We start from the raw sequence: 18,866 nt of genomic DNA, 5'->3' as shown, positions 1-18,866 counted from the left end.
AGGTACCATGAGACGTCAGAAACTTGATTTTTAGTTCTGGTTCTGTCCTGTAGCAGTCACCTTGATTTGACAGAGACTTAACTTTCATTGTAAAGTTCCGTGATTACAAAGAAGAAAGATAACTTGCCTCACCTATGTGTAGCTGTTTTTAAAGATTAAATTAGATAATATCTGTGAAAACTCACTGAAAAGTGACTTGGCTGAGCACAGTGCTTCATGCCTATAATCTTTGCTTTGGAGGGCTGAGGCAAGAGGATTGCTTGAGCCCAGGAATTCAAGGCTGCAATGAGTCATGATCATGCCACTGTACTCCAGCCAGGGCAACAAAGTGAGACCCTGTCTCAAAACAAAAAAAAAGAAAGAAAAGAAAAATAACTAAGAACTATATACATATATGGTAGTATTAATTAATAAAGCAAATAGAGCAAGTAGCACAAGAAATTTTACTTGAGGTTTTTTTTTTTTCTTTACTTGAGGTAATTTCAGAACTCCATTCAAGATTGAAACCTCATAACTTATTTTTAAAAATTTCTCTATAGTTCCTATTTAGTATCAATTAAAAAAAGAAAAAGGTTGGGCATGGTGCTCCACGCCTGTAATCCCAGCACTTTGGGAGGCCGAGGTGGGTGGATGAATGGCAGGAGAATGGCTTGAACCCGGGAGTTGGAGATTGCAGTGAGCCAAGATCACGCCACTGCACTCCAGTCCGGCAACAGAGCGAGACTCCATCTCGGGGGAAAAAAAAAAAAGATCTAGTCCTATATTCATATTTTAGTATCATTTTAGAGTTTATAAAATTGATTTGTTTTATGACTCCAGTTTTGAAATAGCAGTTTTAAAGCTTTAAAATTATATTTGCCCTTTGGGGCCAGGCATGGAGACTCTTGCCTATAATCCCAGCACTTTGGGAGGCCAAGGTGGGTGGATCACTTGAGGTCAGGAGTTTGAGACCTGCCTAGCCAACATGGTGAAACCCCATCTCTACTAAAAAAAAAAAAATACAAAAAATTAGCCAAGCATGGGGGCGGGTGCCTGTAATCCCAGCCACTTGGGAAGCTGAAGCAGGAGAATCGCTTGAAGCCAAGAGGTGGAGGTTGCAGTGAGCTGAGATCCAGCCATTGCACTCCAGCCTGGACAACAAGAGTGAAATGCCATCTCAAAATTAATTAATTAATTAATTAATTTTCTCCATAGTTCCTATTTAGTATTATTTTCTTTTTTTTTTTTTTTTTTGAGACGGAGTCTTGCTCTGTCGCCCAGGCTGGAGTGCAGTGGCCGGATCTCAGCTCACTGCAAGCTCCGCCTCCCGGGTTTAAGCCATTCTCCTGCCTCAGCCTCCCGAGTAGCTGGGACTACAGGCGCCGCCACCACGCCCGGCTAGTTTTTTGTATTTTTTAGTAGAGACGGGGTTTCACCATGTTAGCCAGGATGGTCTCGATCTCCTGACCTTGTGATCCGCCCGTCTTGGCCTCCCAAAGTGCTGGGATTACAGGCTTGAGCCACCGCGCCCGGCCTTATTTTCTTTTTTAAATAACAAATCTAGTCCTGCACCCAGATTTAGTATCATTTTAGAGTTTATAAAATTGATTTATTTTGTGATTCCAATTTTGAAATATCAAGTTTAAAGCTTTAAAATTTTATTTTTTCTTTTGGGCCAGGCACAATGGCTCTTGCCTGTAATCCCAGCACTTTGGGAGGCTGAGGTGGGCAGATCACTTGAGGGCAGGGGTTTGAGACCAGTCTGGCCAACGTGGTGAAACCCTGAAACCCCATCTCTACTAAAAATACAAAAATTAGCTGGGCTTGGTGGCACGAGCCTGTAATCCCAGCTTGGGAGGCTGAGGCAGGAGAAGGGCTTGAATCCAGGAGGTGGAGATTGCAGTGAGCAGAGACCGCCCCACTGTACTCCAGCCTTGACCAGAGGGAGACTCTGTCTCAAAAAAAAAAATCCCTTTTTGTACTTCATGCATTTAAGAGAGTGCAGTGGTGCAATGGGGCAGGTGCGGTGGCTCACACCTGTAACCCCAGCGCTTTGGGAGGCTGAGGTGGGCAGATCACTGAGGTCAGGAGTTTGAGACCAGCCTGGCCATCATGGGGAAACCTCGTCTCTATTAAAAATACAAAAATTAGCTGGGCGTGGTGGCACGAGCCTGTAATCCCAGCTTGGGAGGCTGAGGCAGGAGAAGGGCTTGAATCCAGGAGGTGGAGATTGCAGTGAGCAGAGACCGCCCCACTGTACTCCAGCCTTGACCAGAGGGAGACTCTGTCTCAAAAAAAAAAATCCCTTTTTGTACTTCATGCATTTAAGAGAGTGCAGTGGTGCAATGGGGCAGGTGCGGTGGCTCACACCTGTAACCCCAGCGCTTTGGGAGGCTGAGGTGGGCAGATCACTGAGGTCAGGAGTTTGAGACCAGCCTGGCCATCATGGGGAAACCTCGTCTCTATTAAAAATACAAAAATTAGCTGGGCGTGGTAGTGTGCACCTGTAATCCCAGCTACTCGGGAGGCTGAGGCAGAATTGCTTGAACCTGGGAGATGGAGGTTGCAGTGAGCCGAGATCGAGCGACTGCACTCCAGCCTGGGCAACAGATCAAGACTTTGTCTCAAAAACACAAACAAAACAGTACAGTGATTTTTTTTAGGCAAATATGAGCTGTTACTATACTGTCAGTTGGTAGCTTTATGTGAGAGAGGACATTTTACTTGAATTCTAAGTAAAATTTTCACAGAAAAACCTAATGCAGTTCATGAAGAATATATAATTAGGAAATATGACTATACATGTTGACTAAATTAACTGAGATAGAATAATAATTATTTAAGTGTTTAGCAAAAAGAGATACAATTTACAATTTATTTCTCTGATTTTTTTTTTTTTTTTGAGACGGAGTCTTGCTTTGTTGCCCAGGTTGGAGTGCAGTGGCGCCATCTCTGCTCACTGCAAATTCCGCCTCCTGGGTTCACGCCATTCTCCTGCCTCAGCCTCCCGAGTAGCTGGGACTACAGGCACCCGCCCGCCACCACGACCAGCTAAGTTTTTTGTATTTTTAGTAGAGACAGGGTTTCACTGTGTTAGCCAGGATGGTCTTGATCTCCTGACCTTGTGATCCGTGCGCTTTGGTCTCCCAAAGTGCTGGGATTATAGGCGTGAGCCACCGCACCCGGCCTATTTCTCTGATATTTTTTTTATAGCTGCCTGAATTGCAAATGACTTCATCTGGTTTATTTTTTATGTACGCCCATGTTAATATTAGTCTGTCATCATTTTTTTTTGTTGTTTTTTAATGCTGTAGCTTAATGTAGAATTATATTCATAAAGTAAACTTGCAGGTGGTTTTATTTCCCTTAAATAACCATAATATTTTTGGAGGGAAACCTTTTTTTTTTTTTTTTTGAGACAGAGTCTTGCTCTGTTGCCCAGGCTGGAGTGCGGTGGTGCAATCTCTGCTCACTGCAGGCTCCGCCTTGGAGGGAAACTTTAAATATTAATAGAATACATTATGGTATAACCATATTGTATTAAACCATAATGTATTCAGCCACTCAGGAGATTTTTCCATTGAATCTTTTTTTTTTTTGGCCAGACAACATTCTCATTTCTGTTCAGAAAAGACTTTCTTTTTTTTTTTTGAGACAGAGTCTTGCTCTGTCGCCCAGACTAGAGTGCCGTGGCCGGATCTCAGCTCACTGCAAGCTCCGCCTCCCGGGTTCACGCCATTCTCCTGCCTCAGCCTCCCGAGTAGCTGGGACTACAGGCGCCCGCCATCTTGCCCGGCTAGTTTTTTGTATTTTTTAGTAGAGACGGGGTTTCACCGTGTTCGCCAGGATGGTCTCGATCTCCTAACCTCGTGATCCGCCAGCCTCAGCCTCCCAAAGTGCTGGGATTACAGGCTTGAGCCACCGTGCTTGGCCAGAAAAGATTTTTAAAGCTTAAAACTAACCAAAGACTCCCACCTGAATAGTTTTTTCCATTTTTCTCTGGCAAGATAGGCACATCTTAAATGCCATTTAGGGAAGTTGCGAGCTAAGTATTTGATTACTTTTTGAATCCTTTTATATAGACAGAATGGTGCTCAGGCAGAATATTCTTTAAATAAAAATGTGTTATCTGCTATGCATTTCCTTCAGCTTCCACCAGCAATAGATGGCTGTTAATTTTGTTTTTCATTAATGTAGACTTTGTTTTAAAAGGTATAAGAAGCAATTTTTTTTTGTTTGTTTTTTTTTTTTGAGATGGATTCTCATCCTGTCGCTGAGGCTGGAGTGCAGTGGTGTGATCTTGGCTCACTGCAACCTTCACATCCCAGGTTCAAACGATTCTCCTTTATCAGCTTCCCAAGTAGCTGGGATTACAGGTGCCTGCCACCATGCCCAGCTAATTTTAGTATTTTTAGTAGAGACAGGGTTTCACCATGTTGGCCAGGCTGGTCTTGAACTCCTGACTTTGTAATCCACCCACCTTGGCCTCCCAAAGTTCTGGGATTACAGGCGTGAGGCACTGCACCCGGCCTAGAAACAAAGTATTAAAACCATTGTCTGATAATATGAAAATCGTAGGAATTCCAATCTTTTTTTTTTTTTTGCTTTTTGAAACAAGGTCTTGCTCTGTTCCCCAGGCTATAGTACAGTGGCATGATAATGGCTCACTGTAGCCTTAACCTCCTAGGCTCAAATGATCTTTCCACCTCAGCCTCCTAAGTAGCTGTGACTACAGATATAGGCCACCTCACCTGTCTAATTTTTGAAATGTTTTGTAGAGATAAGGTCTCATTATGTTGTCCAGTCTGGTCTTGGACTCCTGGGCTCAAATGATCCTCCTATTTTGGCCTCCCAAAGTGCTGGGATTACAAGCATGAGTTCCTGGCCTCAAATCCATTTTTCTTGTGTCATTTAAAGTAGTAAAAGAACATCTTGATGCCAACTTCATGTATATATTTAAATGCTATTGTTATAGTTAATGGAATGTATGGAATGTATACGTAGTAGAAGCTTTTGAATCATTTTTCTGTTTTTTTTTTTTTTTTTTTTTTTGAGGCAGAGTCTCGCTGTGTCTCCCAGGCTGGAGTGCAGTGGCGCTATCTCGGCTCACTGCAAGCTCTGCCTCCCAGGTTCATGCCATTCTCCTGCCTCAGCCTCCTGAGTAGCTGGGACTACAGGTGCCTGCCACCACGCCTGGCTAGTTTATTGTGTTTTTAGTAGAGATAGGGTTTCACTGTGTTAACCAGGATGGTCTCGATCTCCTGACCTCGTGATCCACCTACCTCGGCCTCCCAAAGTGCTGGGATTACAGGCTTGAGCCACCGCGCCCGGCCCTTTTTTCTTTTTTTTGAGACGAGTTTTGCTCTTGTTGCCCAGGCTGGAGTGCAATGGCGCGATCTCAGCTCACTGCAACCTCCGCCTCCCGGGTTCAAGCGATTCTCCTGTCTCAGCCTCCTGAATAGCTGGGATTGCAGGCATGCACCACCACACCTGGCTAATTTTGTATTTTTAGTAGAGACAGGGTTTCTCCATGTTGGTCAGGCTGGTCTCAAACTCCCGACCTCAGATGATCTGCCTACCTCGGCCTCCCAAAGTGCTGGGATTACAGGCTTGAGCCACCATGCCCAGCCCATTTTTCTGTTTTTATTAAACATATTTATTGCCTCAAGTACTTACCATTTATTCTTCCTAACTGTAACATTGAGCTCTTTGACCAGCATCTCCCCGTTTCCCCTTAACCCCTAGCCTCTGGTAACCACCATTGTGCTCTCTGTTTCTGTGAGTTCAGTTTTGGATTCCACATAAAAGTGAAAACGTGGTATTATGCCTTTCTGTGCCTGGGTTATTTTACTAGGATAATGTCCTCCAGGTTCATCCATGTTGCACAAATGACACAATTCCCTATTTTTAAAGGCTGAATTGTATTTCATTTTGTATATATGTCACATTTTCTTTATCCATTCATCTGGTATGGACACTTTGGTTGGTTCCATAATGTGGCCATTGTGAATAATGATATAACAAACATGGGAGTGCAGATATCTCTTTGATATACTGATTCCAATTCCTTTCAATATATATTCAGAAATTGAATTGCTGGATTATATAGTAACTGTGTTTTTAGTTTTTCGAGGAACCTCCATCCTGTTTTCCAAACTCCTGTGCTGATTTACATTCCCACCAACAAGTGTACCTGGGTTCCCTTTTCTCTACATCCTTGCCAACATTTGTTATCTTTTATCTTTTTGATAATATCCATTTTGACAGGTATGTGGTGATATCTCATTGTGATTTTAATTTGCCTTTCCCTAATGATTAGTGATGTTGAACATTTTTTCATATATCTGTTGACTATTCATATACCTTCTCTTGAGAAGTATCTGTTCAGTATCCTTAGCCTAGTTTTTAATTAGGTTGTTTTTTTGCTTTTGGGTTGTTTGAGTTCTTTACATATTTTGGATATTAACCCCTTAATCAAACGTATGGCTTGCAAGTATTTTCTCCCATTCCACGGGTGGTCACTTCACTCTGTTGATTGTTTCTTTTACTGTGCAGAAGCTTTTTATTTTGGTGTAATCCCATTAGTCTGGTTTTGGTTTTGTTGCCTGAGCTTTTGGGGTCAAATACAAAAAAGTATTGCCCAGACCAATGTTATATAGTTTTCCCCTATGTTTTCGTCTAGTAGTTTTACATGGATAGTTTTTCTAATACATATTTCAGAATCTCCATTGGTGGCAATAAATGTTTTTTATTGTATAAGTAGAAAATCTTTTACGTAGTGGAATATGTTAACAGATGATTGGTGTCTTAATGTTAGAGCATTTTGATAACAGGTAACCATAAAACTACTCTAATCACCATATCCTTTCTCGTGTTTGTGGACTAGGCATCATGTGAAGTTTCTGTTTGCTCCTGCAGATTTACTCTCTACTCTTCTGCATGCTGCATTGTACTTTGGCATGTATGCACTGTATTAGTAGACTCCTTTGTTTTCTGGCTTTCTGTTGAGTTTTGCCAATGTGAGCCACCAGCAGGAAATTAGAGGGCAGGGAATAAAATGAGGTTGTGTTATTTACTCTTCACCATTCAGATTCTCGGATTCCTTCCTTGTTATATGGCATGAGTAACTGGATTTTCTACTAAGGCCACAGCTACTATTGAGAAGCCTTCTCCATTTGGGTATTCTCCTGGGGTTCCCGGTAACTGCCCTCTCTTTTTACCCTTTCAGATATTGGGTTTGTGATAGTCCATTTTGTGCTGCTATAACAGAATACCACATACTGGGTAATTAATAAAGAACAGAACTTTATTGGCTTACAGTTGTGGAGGCAAGGAAGTCCAAGATTGAGGGACTGGCATCTGGCAAGGGCCTTCTTGCTGCATCATTGAACATAGCAGAAGGCAAGGGGTTGAGAGAGAGACAGAGAGAGAAGGGGACAGAGCTCATGATTTTATAACAAACCCACTTCCTTAATAATGGCATTAATCCATTCATGATGCTGGAGCCGTCATGGCATGATCACTGCTCATTCAGTCCCAGCTCCCAACACTGTATATTGTTTCCAACACACGTTTTTTAGGGGACACATTTTAACAGCAGCAGGGATATTAATGGTTTTTTCAGTGCCGCTAGCCCTGGGGTACTATTCTGTTCATTGTTGGAAACCCTGTCCACATCTTTGTAGATAATACCCTATTAGACAATTTAAAAAGTTTTTTTTAATGTGTATAGCCTAAATCTCACCACTGCTAGCCAATTTGAATGTATCGTTTGGTTTCCTGCCAAGACCAATACAACAGCCAATGCTTATACATTGGAGTACTTTTTAACAACTGAACACAAACCTGGCTTCACTTAATGTTAAGAACAGACTTTTTCTGTTTCGTTTTAATACATCATAAATATGGTAAGACAAAGGAATTTTGAAAAGGTCCTGTATTTACATAGTACATTTGTAAAACAGACTCAATTTTTAAAACCCTGATATTTAAGATAAATATCTAAGATTAATACTCCTGGCATATAATACTAATAGAGCATAAGAAGTGGAGGCCTGTGCTAGACGTGGTGACTCACACCTGTAATCCCAGCACTTTGGGAGGCCGAGGCGGGTGGATCACGAGGTCAGGAGTTCAAGATCAGCCTTGCCAAGATGGTGAAACCCCATCTCTACTAAAAATACAAAAATTAGCTGGGTGTGGTGGTGGGTGCCTGTAATCCCAGCTACTTGGGAGGCTGAGGCAGAGACTTGCTTGAACCCGGGAGGCAGAGGTTGCGGTGAACCGAGGTTGCACCACTGCATTCCAGCCTGGGTGACAGAGCGAGACTCCATCTCAAAAAAAAAAAAAAAAAAAAAAGGAGTGGAGACCTAGATCTTTTTATAATCTTATAGTAACTCACTTCAATTTTACCTTAGATGTACCTTAAGAATAAACATATTTTCTCTAATTATCTTACGTATTAATTTAGTTTCAGTTAATATTCCTCAAATATGTGTATATTTGTGTAAGTTTATATATATATATTTTAAAAATATTGTTATAGGCGGCGGGGCGCGGTGGCTCACACCTGTAATCCCAGCACTTTGGGAGGCTAAGGTGGGCAGATCATGAGGTCAGGAGATCAAGACCATCCTGGCTAACATGGTAAAACCCCATCTCTACTAAAAATACAAAAAATTAGCCAGGTGTGGTGGCATGCACCTGTAGCCCCAGCTACTCAGGAGGCTGAGGCAGGAGAATCGCTTGAACCCGGAAGGCAGAGGTTGCAGTGAGGCAAGATCACGCCACTGCACTCCAGCCTGGGTGACAGAGCGAGATTCCATCTGGAAAGAAAAGAAAAGAAGAGAAGAGAAGAGAGAAAAGAAAAGGTTAAGAAAATTATAAGGAAGAGAAAATATATTTACTGTTCATTAAGTGGAAAGTGGATCATCATCATAAGTCTTCTTCCTCATTGTCTTCACATTGAGTAGGCTGAGGAGGAAGAGGAGGGGTTGGTCTTGCTGTGTTAGGCATGGCAGGAGGTGGAAGGGGAGGTGAGAGAGAAAGGCATACTCGCTGTAACTTCATGGAAATACATAGTAATTTCTGTCTGACTTTTTTATACTTTTCATTTCCCTAAAAAATGTTCTATGTGGTAACAGTTCTTTTCCCACCATTTGCTTTAGTTTCACTCCCTGTATAGGAGGGTCCATGTTGTAAAAGAAGTCAAGTAGTCTTGAAAAAGCAGAGCCCTTCTGCCAGATTGTCTAATGTCAGTTTCTTTTCTGGCACTGCTGCTTTTACATCTTCTTCATCATCTGGCAATGGTTTGGAGGCACTCATCTCTATCAAGCCATTTTCTGCTAATATCTCTGGTGTGTCTGTTAGCTCTTGAATTTCTCCAAGATCCAAATTTTGAAACCCTCCACCCCCCAGCCCACCTTTCTTTTCATATCTACCATATCTTTCATGATTTCATTGATTGGCTCTGTCATAAATCCTGTGAAGATGTGCACAACACTTGGACACAGTTTTCTTCAGCAGAAATTTGTTTTGTGTTTGATGTCTTTCACAACTTTTTCTGTAACAATGGCATCTTCAGTGGTGTAATCCTTCCAGACTTTCATGATGTTTTCTTTATTGGGGTTCTCTTCTCTTTTTTTTTTTGAGACAGAGTCTCGCTGTCACCCAGGCTGTAGCGCAGTGGCGTGATCTTGGCTCACTGCACCCTCCATCTCCCAGGTTCAAGCAATTCTCCTGCCTCAGCCTCCCGAGTAGCTGGACTACAGGTGCACGCTGCCACGTCCGGCTAGTATTTTGTATTTTAGTTAAGATGGGGTTTCACAATGTTGCCCAGCCTGGTTGCAAAACCCTGAGCTCAGGTAATCTGCCCGCCTCAGCCTCCCAAAGTGCTGGGATTATAGGCGTGAGCCACCGCGCTCAGCCCACGGTTCTCTTCTATAGCGTCAACAGTACTTCCCATAGAGTAATGTGTGTAATGAACCTTAAAGGTCCTTATGACCCCAGATCTAGAGGCTGAACTAGAGATGTTGTGTTCAGGGGCAAGTACAACACTTTGACGCCTTCAGTGTTGAACTTATGGGGTTCTGGGTGGCCAAGAGCATTGTCCAATAACAAAAGAACTTTAAAAGGCAGTCCCTAATTAAAAGAATACTTTCTGACTTCAGGGACAAAGCATTGATGGAACCAATCCAGGAAAAGGGTTCTTGTTATCTAGGCCTTGTTGTACAGACAAAAGCCTGGTAACTGGTGTTTATCTTTTTCCTTTAAGGCTTAGGGGCTAGCAGCTTTATAGGTAAGGTAATAATAATAGTAAACCGGACTGCATTTGTACAAAATAGTAGAGTTAGCCTATCCCTTTCTGCCTTGAATCCTGGTGCTTGCTTCTCTTCCTTACTAATAAATGTCTTTTGTGGCATGTTTTTTCAGAATAGGCACTTTGATCTCCATTAAAAACCTGTTCTGATAGATATCCTTACTTCTCAATGATTGTCTTAATGGTGTGTGGGAACTCATCTGTTATCTTTTGGTTGGCAGAAGCTGCTTCTGTTGTTTTGTTGACATTTTAAAAGCCGAACTTCTTTCTAAAATTATCAAGCCATCCCTTGCTGGCATTAAATTCTCCAGCTTTAGATACTGTGTTAGGGTTCTCCAGAGGGACAGAACTAATATATGTATATATGAAAGGGAGTTTATTTATTTTTTTTGAGACAGGGTCTCCCTCTGTTGCCCAGGCTGGAGTGCAGTGGTGCAATCTTGGCTCGCTGCAACCTCCGCCTCCTGGGTTCAAACGATTCTCCCATCTCAGTCTCCTGAGTAGCTAGGATCACAGGCATGTGCCACTATAGCCCAGCTAATTTTTGTATTTTTATTTATTTTATTTATTTAGAGACGGAGTCTTGCTCTGTTGCTCAGGCTGGAGTGCAGTGGGTCAATCTCAGCTCACTGCAACCTCCGCCTCCCGGATTCAAGCGATTCTCCTCTCTCAGCTTCCCTAGAAGCTGGGATTACAGGCGTATGCTACCATTCCTGGCTAATTTTTGTATTTTTAGTAGAGACAGGATTTTGCCATGTTGGCCAGGCTGCTCTTGAACTCCTGACCTCAGGTGATCCAGCCACCTCAACCTCCCAAAGTTCTGAGATTACAGGTGTGAGCCACTGCTCCTGGTCTAATTTCTGTATTTTTCGTAGAAATGGGGTTTCACCATATTGGTCAGGCTGTGCAAGGGAGTTCATTCAAGATAATTGGCTCACATGATCACAAGGCAAAGTTCCACAATAGGCTGTCCACAAGGTGAGGAAGAAGGAAGCCAGTAGTGGCTCAGTCCAAGTCTGAAAGCCTCAAAACCAGGGAAGCTGACAGTGCAGCCTTCAGTCTGTGGCTGAAGGCCTGAGAGCCCCCAGCAAACCACTGGTGTAAGTCCAAGAGTCCAAACGCCAAAGAACCTGAAGTCTGATATCCAAGAGCCAACGGAACAGATGAAAGCATCCAGCACAGGAGAAAGATGAAAGCCAGAAGAGACTCAGCAAGCTGGCTTATTCCACTTTCTTCTGCCTGCTTTGTTGTAGCTGCACTGTCAGCCCCTTGGATGGCGTCCACCCACATCAAGGGTAGGTCTTCCTCTCCGAGTCCACTGACTCAAATGTCAGTCTCCTCTGGCAACACCTTCACAGACACACCTAGAAACAATACTTTGCCAGCTATCTAGGCATCCCTCAATCCAATCAAGTTGACACCTAATATTAATCATCACAGATACTTTACTGTCCTTTTGCTTTAAGCTGTCATAACTCTGCTTTTTCTTGAATCATATTAGTCTATAGCTATGCCTTTCTTACAAGCAGTCCTGCAGCACATAAAAGCTGCATTTTCAATACAAGATAAAAAGTTGGCCATGCACGATGGCTCACACCTATAATCCCAGCACTTTGGGAGGCTGATGTAGGTGGATCACTTGAGGTCAGGAGTTGGTGACAAGCCTGGTTAACACGGTGAAACCCCGTCTCTACTAAAAATATAAAAATTAGCCAGGCATGGTGGTGGGTGCCTGTAATCCCAGCTGAGGCAGGAGAATTGCTTGAACCTAGGAGGCGGAGGTTGCAGTGAACCAAGATTGCACCTTTGCATTCCAGCCTGGGTGACAGAGTGAGACCCTATCTCAAAAAGAAAAAGAAAGAAAAAAAAGATATTTGGCAAAAAGCGCAAGGTTTTCGTGCCTACTGGCACAGCTACAGGAACAGCTTTACAAATTTCCTTTTCTTTCTTTCTTTTATTTTTTTCTTTTTACAATAGTCCTTACACTGGATTCATGTATCTTGAAATGGCAGGTAGCCACAGCTGCAGACCCCAACCTTTGGTATATATCAAGCAGTTCACCTTTTTCTTGTAATGTCATGACTGTTTCCTGCTTCTTGAGAGCACTTCCAGCATCAGTTATGGCGCTTTGTATTAGTCCTGTGGTGTTATTTAAGGTTTGTAGTATTGTACTAAACATGTTGAAAATTATGTAAGAACCACAAGAGATCAATTTTTACTGTGATTTACAATTTACTGGAGAGATGAACTGCTCACCTAGAGATGATTAATGTCACATGGCATTTTAAGCAAATACAACCCTTGAGCTCACTGCAATAGCAGCAGGAGGTGGCTAAGAAATTATAGTAGTATATTATGTACTGCAGTTAATTTTATGCAGTTATTTTTTTTTTTTTTTGAGACAGAGTTTCACTTTTGTTGCCAGGCTAGAGTAGAATGGGGCAATCTTGGCTCACTGCAACCTCCACCTCCTGGGTTCAAGCGATTCTCCTGCTTGTTCAGCCTCCCGAGTAGCTGGGTTACAGACGCCTTTTGTATTTTTAGTGGAGATGGGGTTTCGCCATGTTGGTCAGGCTGGTCTCAAACTCCTGACCTCAGGTGATCCACCCGCCTCAGCCTCCCAAAGTGCTGGGATTACAGGTGTGAGCCACTGCGCCTGGTCCATGCAGTTATGATTTAATACTATATCTTTATGTTTGAATACATTTCTCTTGACTGCAAATGGCACAATGTAATGTCTGTTTGTGCGGGTAAGTTTTGATAACTCTATTATAAAATTAAAAATTGCACATATTTTTATGGTAATAAATGATAAACTAGTGTCTACATTTATGCATTCACAGCATACTTTTTATTGATTTTTTTGATATTTCTGGTCTATGGGTTCATCTGAGTTTTTAAAAATTGTTACAAATTTTCAAATAATGTTTAATATATTTATTGAAAGAAAATCCATTAATAAGTTGATCCACACAGTTCAAACATGTGTTGTTCAACTGTATGCTTTCCTCCAAAGCATGCCTAGTCCTTTTCTAAATAGTTTTTTGGCCTTATCACGTATTATGTGTTATTGAAATTGGTTCCTTTCCTTGTACTCCTGCCACTGTTTCCATTTGCTGTAAACCATAAGATCAGAGCATCTTAAACAGAGCCACTAAAGTAACCCTTGTCCCACATAAAAGACGCATCCTGCTCTGAATGTAGAAGATATAGCGGATTTTATCCAGGGTGTCAGTAATACATAGTTTTTTCTTGGCTGAATCTGTTTGCTTGGACATTCGTTCTTCAGTAAGTAGAGACAACGGAGCTGCATTACTTTGTCTCTTGAGGCACAGTATCACAGAAACTGGCGTATCTACTTTTTATGGCACTGCTGTGTTATGTTGATTTCTGTTTTCACCCATACACTCAGTCTTTTTTTGTTTTTTTCTGAGACGGAGTTTCACTCCTGGTGCCCTTGAGTGCAATGGCGTGATCTCGGCTCACCACAACCTCTGCCTCCCGGATTCAAGCAATTCTCCTGCCTCAGCTTCCCGAGTAGCTGGGGATTACAGGCATGCGCCACTATGCCCGGCTAATTTTTGTATTTTGAGTAGAGATGGGGTTTCTTCATGTTGGTCAGGCTGGTCTCGAGCTCCTGACCTCAGGTGATCCACCTGCATCAGCCTCCCAAAGTGCTGGGATTACAGACGTGAGCCACTGCGCCTGGCCCCATCCACTCAGTCTTAACAGATATTCTTGTGTTTGCCTTTTTAATGCCCTTTTAATCATTAGTATATATAAGAAGATTACGGATAAGTTTTTTTCTTTCTCCCCTCCTTGGAAGCCATATTAAAACAATTATTGTCCAGACACAGTAGCTCACTCCTGTAATCCCAGCACTTTAGGAGGCTGAGGCGGGTGGGTCAGTGGGGCCGGAATTTGAGACCAGCCTGGCCAACATGGCGAAACCTCATTTATACTAAAAATACAAAAATTCGTGCAATTGGTGCATGTCTGTAATCCCAGCTACTCATGAGGCTGGGGCGCGATAATCAGTTGAACCCAGGAGGCAGAGGTTGCAGTGAGCTGAGATGGCGCCACTGCGCTCTAGCCTGGGTGACAGAGTGAGACTCTGCCTTAAAAACAAAAACAAACAAACAAAAAAACAAACATTATTAATGCATTTGATTCATTGAAGGCTTTATACTATGTTTTCTTTGGATAAACATATTGGTACAATGAAGCATGCCTTTATCACTGGCTTCATCTAGAAAGGCAGATAACATCTGTTTGGCAAGCTTCACAAAATTCATTTGGAATTACAGAACCAAGATTAACTATGTAGGTGTGCATTGTGGATTGCATTTTGCCAGTGGTCCTGGCTTACCAAATATGCACTGAGCTTATCTTGGGTTCTACGGTCTAGCCCTTTTTTAAGACTTAAAGAAGGGATGCAGTTTCAGCTTTCTACCTATGACTAGCCAGTTTTCCCAGCACCATTTATTAAATAGGGAATCCTCTCCCCATTTCTTGTTTTTGTCAGGTTTGTTACAAAAATTAATTCAAGATGGATTAAAGACTTAAATGTTAGACCTAAAATCGTAAAAACCCTAGAAGAAAACCTAGGCAATACCATTCAGGACATAGGCATGGGCAAGGACTTCATGACGAAAACATCAAAAGCAATGGCAACAAAAGCCCAAATTGACAATTGGGACCTAATTAAACTAAAGAGCTTCTGCACGGCAAAAGAAACTACCATCAGAGTGAACAGGCAACCTACAGAATGGGAGAAAATTTTTACAATCTACCCATCTGACAAAGGACTAATATCCAGAATCTACAAAGAACTTAAACAAATTTACAAGAAAAAAATCAACCCCATCAAAAAGTGGGTGAAGGATATGAACAGGCACTTCTCAAAAGAAGACATTTATGCTGCCAACAGACACATGAAAAAATGCTCATCATCACTGGCCATCAGGGAAATGCAAATCAAAAACACATACCATCTCACACCATTAGAATGACAATCATTAAAAGTCAGGAAACAACAGGTGCTGGAGGGGATGTGGAGAAATAGGAACACTTTTACACTGTTGGTGGGACTGTAAACTAGTTCAACTATTGTGGAAGACAGTGTGGCAATTCTTCAAGGATCTAGAACTAGAAATACCATTTGACCTAGCCATCCCATTACTGGGTATATACCCAAAGGATTATAAGTCATGTTGCTATAAAGACACATGCACACATATGTTTATTGCGGCACTATTCACAATAGCAAAGACTTGGAACCAACCCAGATGTCCATCAATAATAGACTGGATTAAGAAAATGTGGCACATATACACCATGGAATACTATGCAGCCTTAAAAAGGGATGAGTTCATGTCACATGAATGAAGCTGGAAACCATCATTCTGAGCAAACTATCGCAAGGACAGAAAACCAGACACCGCATGTTCTCACTCTTAGGTGGGAATTGAACAAGGAGAACACTTGGACACAGGATGGGGAACATCACACATTGGGGCCTGTCATGGGGTGGGGGAAGGGGGGAGGGATAGCATTAGGAGATGTACCTAATGTAAATGATGAGTTAATGGGTGCAGCACACCAGCATGGCACATGTATACATATGTAACAAATATGCATGTTGTGCACAGATACCCTAGAACTTAAAGTATAATAATAAAAAAAGACTTAAAGAAGCAAACAAAACTTACCTTGCCACTTATTTGTCCCTTAATTTCCCACCATTAAAAGCTCATTTGATGTTCCCTTACATATCCTGCTTAATTTCTCTGAACCTTAATTTCCCTGCTATAGCATAAGTATGTCAGTTGGCGTCCTTAAGTTTCTTTCTATTGACTGAACACCCTCTCTGTGTTGTATTTACAAATAGTGGAAATGAAAATTTAGCAAGACAGGAGAAAGGAAGGCTCTGGATTATCAACTCATTGCAGACTGCGATTACCAACTCCATTTCAGCAGCTGCATCTTTTTTTGATTCTTCTATGGGCTTAAGGTGGTGGTAGTTATATGGGTGAATGTAAAATATCTTTGTGGAATTTTAACTCTAAAGATTTTAAATTGTTGATTGGATTGCAGTCTCTCTGTAGTACTGCCTATACAATATTCTTGGTGCCTACCAAGTATTTGACTACTTCATTCTGGCCTAAATATATGGAATGAATTTAGGTATGACTGTCGCTAACCTGATTTCTTGTTGCAGACAAAACTTACCTGGGGCCCATACTTATGGTTTTACATGCTTCGGGCTGCTACATCAACTCTCTCAGGTATTGCTTTTCTGCTTGAATACTGTATAATTGCTGTAACATGCTTCAGCAACAGGAGCTTTGCTAAATAGGATGTTTCCAAACTGAAGGAGAAACAGTAGGGAGTTAATCACTGTCCTCAGGAGCTAGCTAGCTTTGGGAGATAGTAACCTAACTTGTACTTCACATTAAAACATTCTTCAGCTTCCAGTATAGTTTTTTTTTTTTTTTTAAGGAATGAAAAATGACTATATTAGTTTAGATATGGTTTTCAAGTTCTTAAACCCTTTCTTTTAACAGCTATTTTGCTGCTTTGTCATTTGGTTTCCAATTGATAACATTCTCAATCTGTCTCACTGCTTATTCTAAAGCTTGTATTACAGTTAATTTATATTTGTATATCATTAATATTTCATTTCTTTTTCTTTTTCTTTTTTTTTTTTTTTGAGACGGAGTCTCGCTCTGCCGCCCAGGCTGGAGTGCAGTGGCCGGATCTCAGCTCACTGCAAGCTCCGCCTCCTGGGTTTACACCATTCTCCTGCCTCAGCCTCCCGAGTACCTGGGACTACAGGCGCCTGCCACATCGCCCGGCTAGTTTTTTGTATTTTTTAGTAGAGACGGGGTTTCACCGTGTTAGCCAGGATGGTCTCGATCTCCTGACCTCGTGATCCGCCCGTCTCGGCCTCCCAAAGTGCTGGGATTACAGGCTTGAGCCACCGCGCCTGGCCAATATTTCATTTCTTTAACTGAGATGTGACTAAGTCATATTTGAAGGAAATGAATTATCAACTTATAACTTAATAATGCGAATTTAAAATATAGGTTTTAAATTAGAAAGCTTTCTTCTGTTTCCATTTTTAACTCCCTCATAGCTTTTTATCACTTTCTGCTTTTTAATTAGAGCTAGTTGTCAATAGTAATTGATTCAACAAACATTTACTGAGCACTCAATATATGCTAGACAGGTTGGTGTAATGGAAAGAGCATGAGCTTTAGATTCAGACCTAGCTTTGAACTTTGGATCTGCTTTATCAATTTGGGTAAGTTCTTTAACCTCTCTACGCCTAACCTTTCACAGTGCCTGGCACATGGTAGGCACTCAGTGAGTGTTATACTACAAGCCATTCCCTTCCTCCAGCCCAATGATATCCCAGCTTTCTGAGTATACATTTTTCTTTTTTGAGACAGAATCTTGCTCTTTCATTGAAGCTGGAGTGCAGTGGTGTGATCTTGGCTCACTGTAACCTCCGCATCCTGGTTTCAAGCTATTATCCTGTCTCAGCCTTGTGAGTAGCTGGGATTACAGGCATCCACCACCATGCCCAGCAAATTTCGTATTTTTAGTAGAGATGAGGTTTCAACATGTTCAAGCTGGTCTTGAACTCCTGACCACATGTGATCTGCCTGCCTTAGCGTGAGGCATGAGCCACCATGCCCGGCAGTATACACTTTTCTTAAAGACATAGACATATAACAGATATACCTAGTGATAAGTGTTCTAATACACATACGAAAAGATTTGCTGGGAGTTCTGAAGCCACCAATACTTCTTGAAGAAATCAGGGAAGATATAGAGAAGAGAGATATATTAGGTTTTTATAATCTCCTTGAGAGCAGGAACAGTAACTCTTGTATTCCTACAGTGTCTTACACATAGACAGTGCTCAAGAAATGTTTATAGAATTATCTAAGTGTTCTAACTTTTGTATCTTCAGTGTGTGACTTCCTTGGAGAGAAGATTGCATCTGTTTTGGGTATCAGCACCCCAAAGTACCAATATGCCATTGATGAATATTACCGGATGAAGAAGGAAGTATGCCTCCTTTTTACATTTTCTTGATTCAGTTCGGTATGCCATGGACTTGATGGGTTGCATAATGAGCGGATGTATTTTCTAACTGCCCAACATATAGCTCTCTTATGCTAGGCATTTCATTCTAGAATCATTAATTTCTTTTATCAAAGTAACATACATGTAGGGACATGGATGCAGCTGGAAACCATCATTCTCAGCAAACTATCGCAAGAACAGAAAACCAAATACTGCATGTTCTCACTCATAGGTGGGAATTGAACAATGAGATCACTTGGACACAGGAAGGGGAGCATCACACACTGGGTCCTATTGTGGGGTGGGGGTGGGGGGAGGGATAGCATTAGGAGATATACCTAATGTAAATGATGAGTTAATGGGTGCAGCACACCAACATGGTACATGTATATATATGTAACAAACCTGCACGTTGTGCACATGTACCCTAGAACTTCAAGTATTAAAAAAAAAAAAAGTAACATACATTTTG

The 18,866-nt window shown here is 41.7% G+C and overlaps 1 protein-coding gene across 5 annotated transcripts in view; it reads left to right on the top strand.

Moving 5' to 3' along the window:
- The window catches only part of FAM177A1 (family with sequence similarity 177 member A1), a 42,175-nt gene that overhangs the window by 19,168 nt on the left and 4,141 nt on the right, over positions 1 to 18,866 (top strand). For 4 of the 5 annotated variants that reach the window (XM_033188295.1, XM_033188294.1, XM_033188296.1 and 1 more), the window contains 2 exons: positions 16,518 to 16,584; positions 18,279 to 18,376. In XM_033188295.1, the coding sequence (XP_033044186.1) occupies positions 16,518 to 16,584; positions 18,279 to 18,376 (165 nt within the window). The remainder of the gene's footprint in view (positions 1 to 16,517; positions 16,585 to 18,278; positions 18,377 to 18,866) is intronic. The other variant, XM_033188297.1, reaches the window with a different exon arrangement.

This window comes from Trachypithecus francoisi, unplaced genomic scaffold (assembly GCF_009764315.1).
Source record: "Trachypithecus francoisi isolate TF-2019V2 unplaced genomic scaffold, Tfra_2.0 Lachesis_group3, whole genome shotgun sequence".
NCBI classification, from domain to species: Eukaryota; Metazoa; Chordata; class Mammalia; order Primates; family Cercopithecidae; genus Trachypithecus; species Trachypithecus francoisi.
The sequence above is the reverse complement of the archived record's forward strand: the minus strand, read 5'-3'. Positions and strand labels throughout refer to the sequence as shown.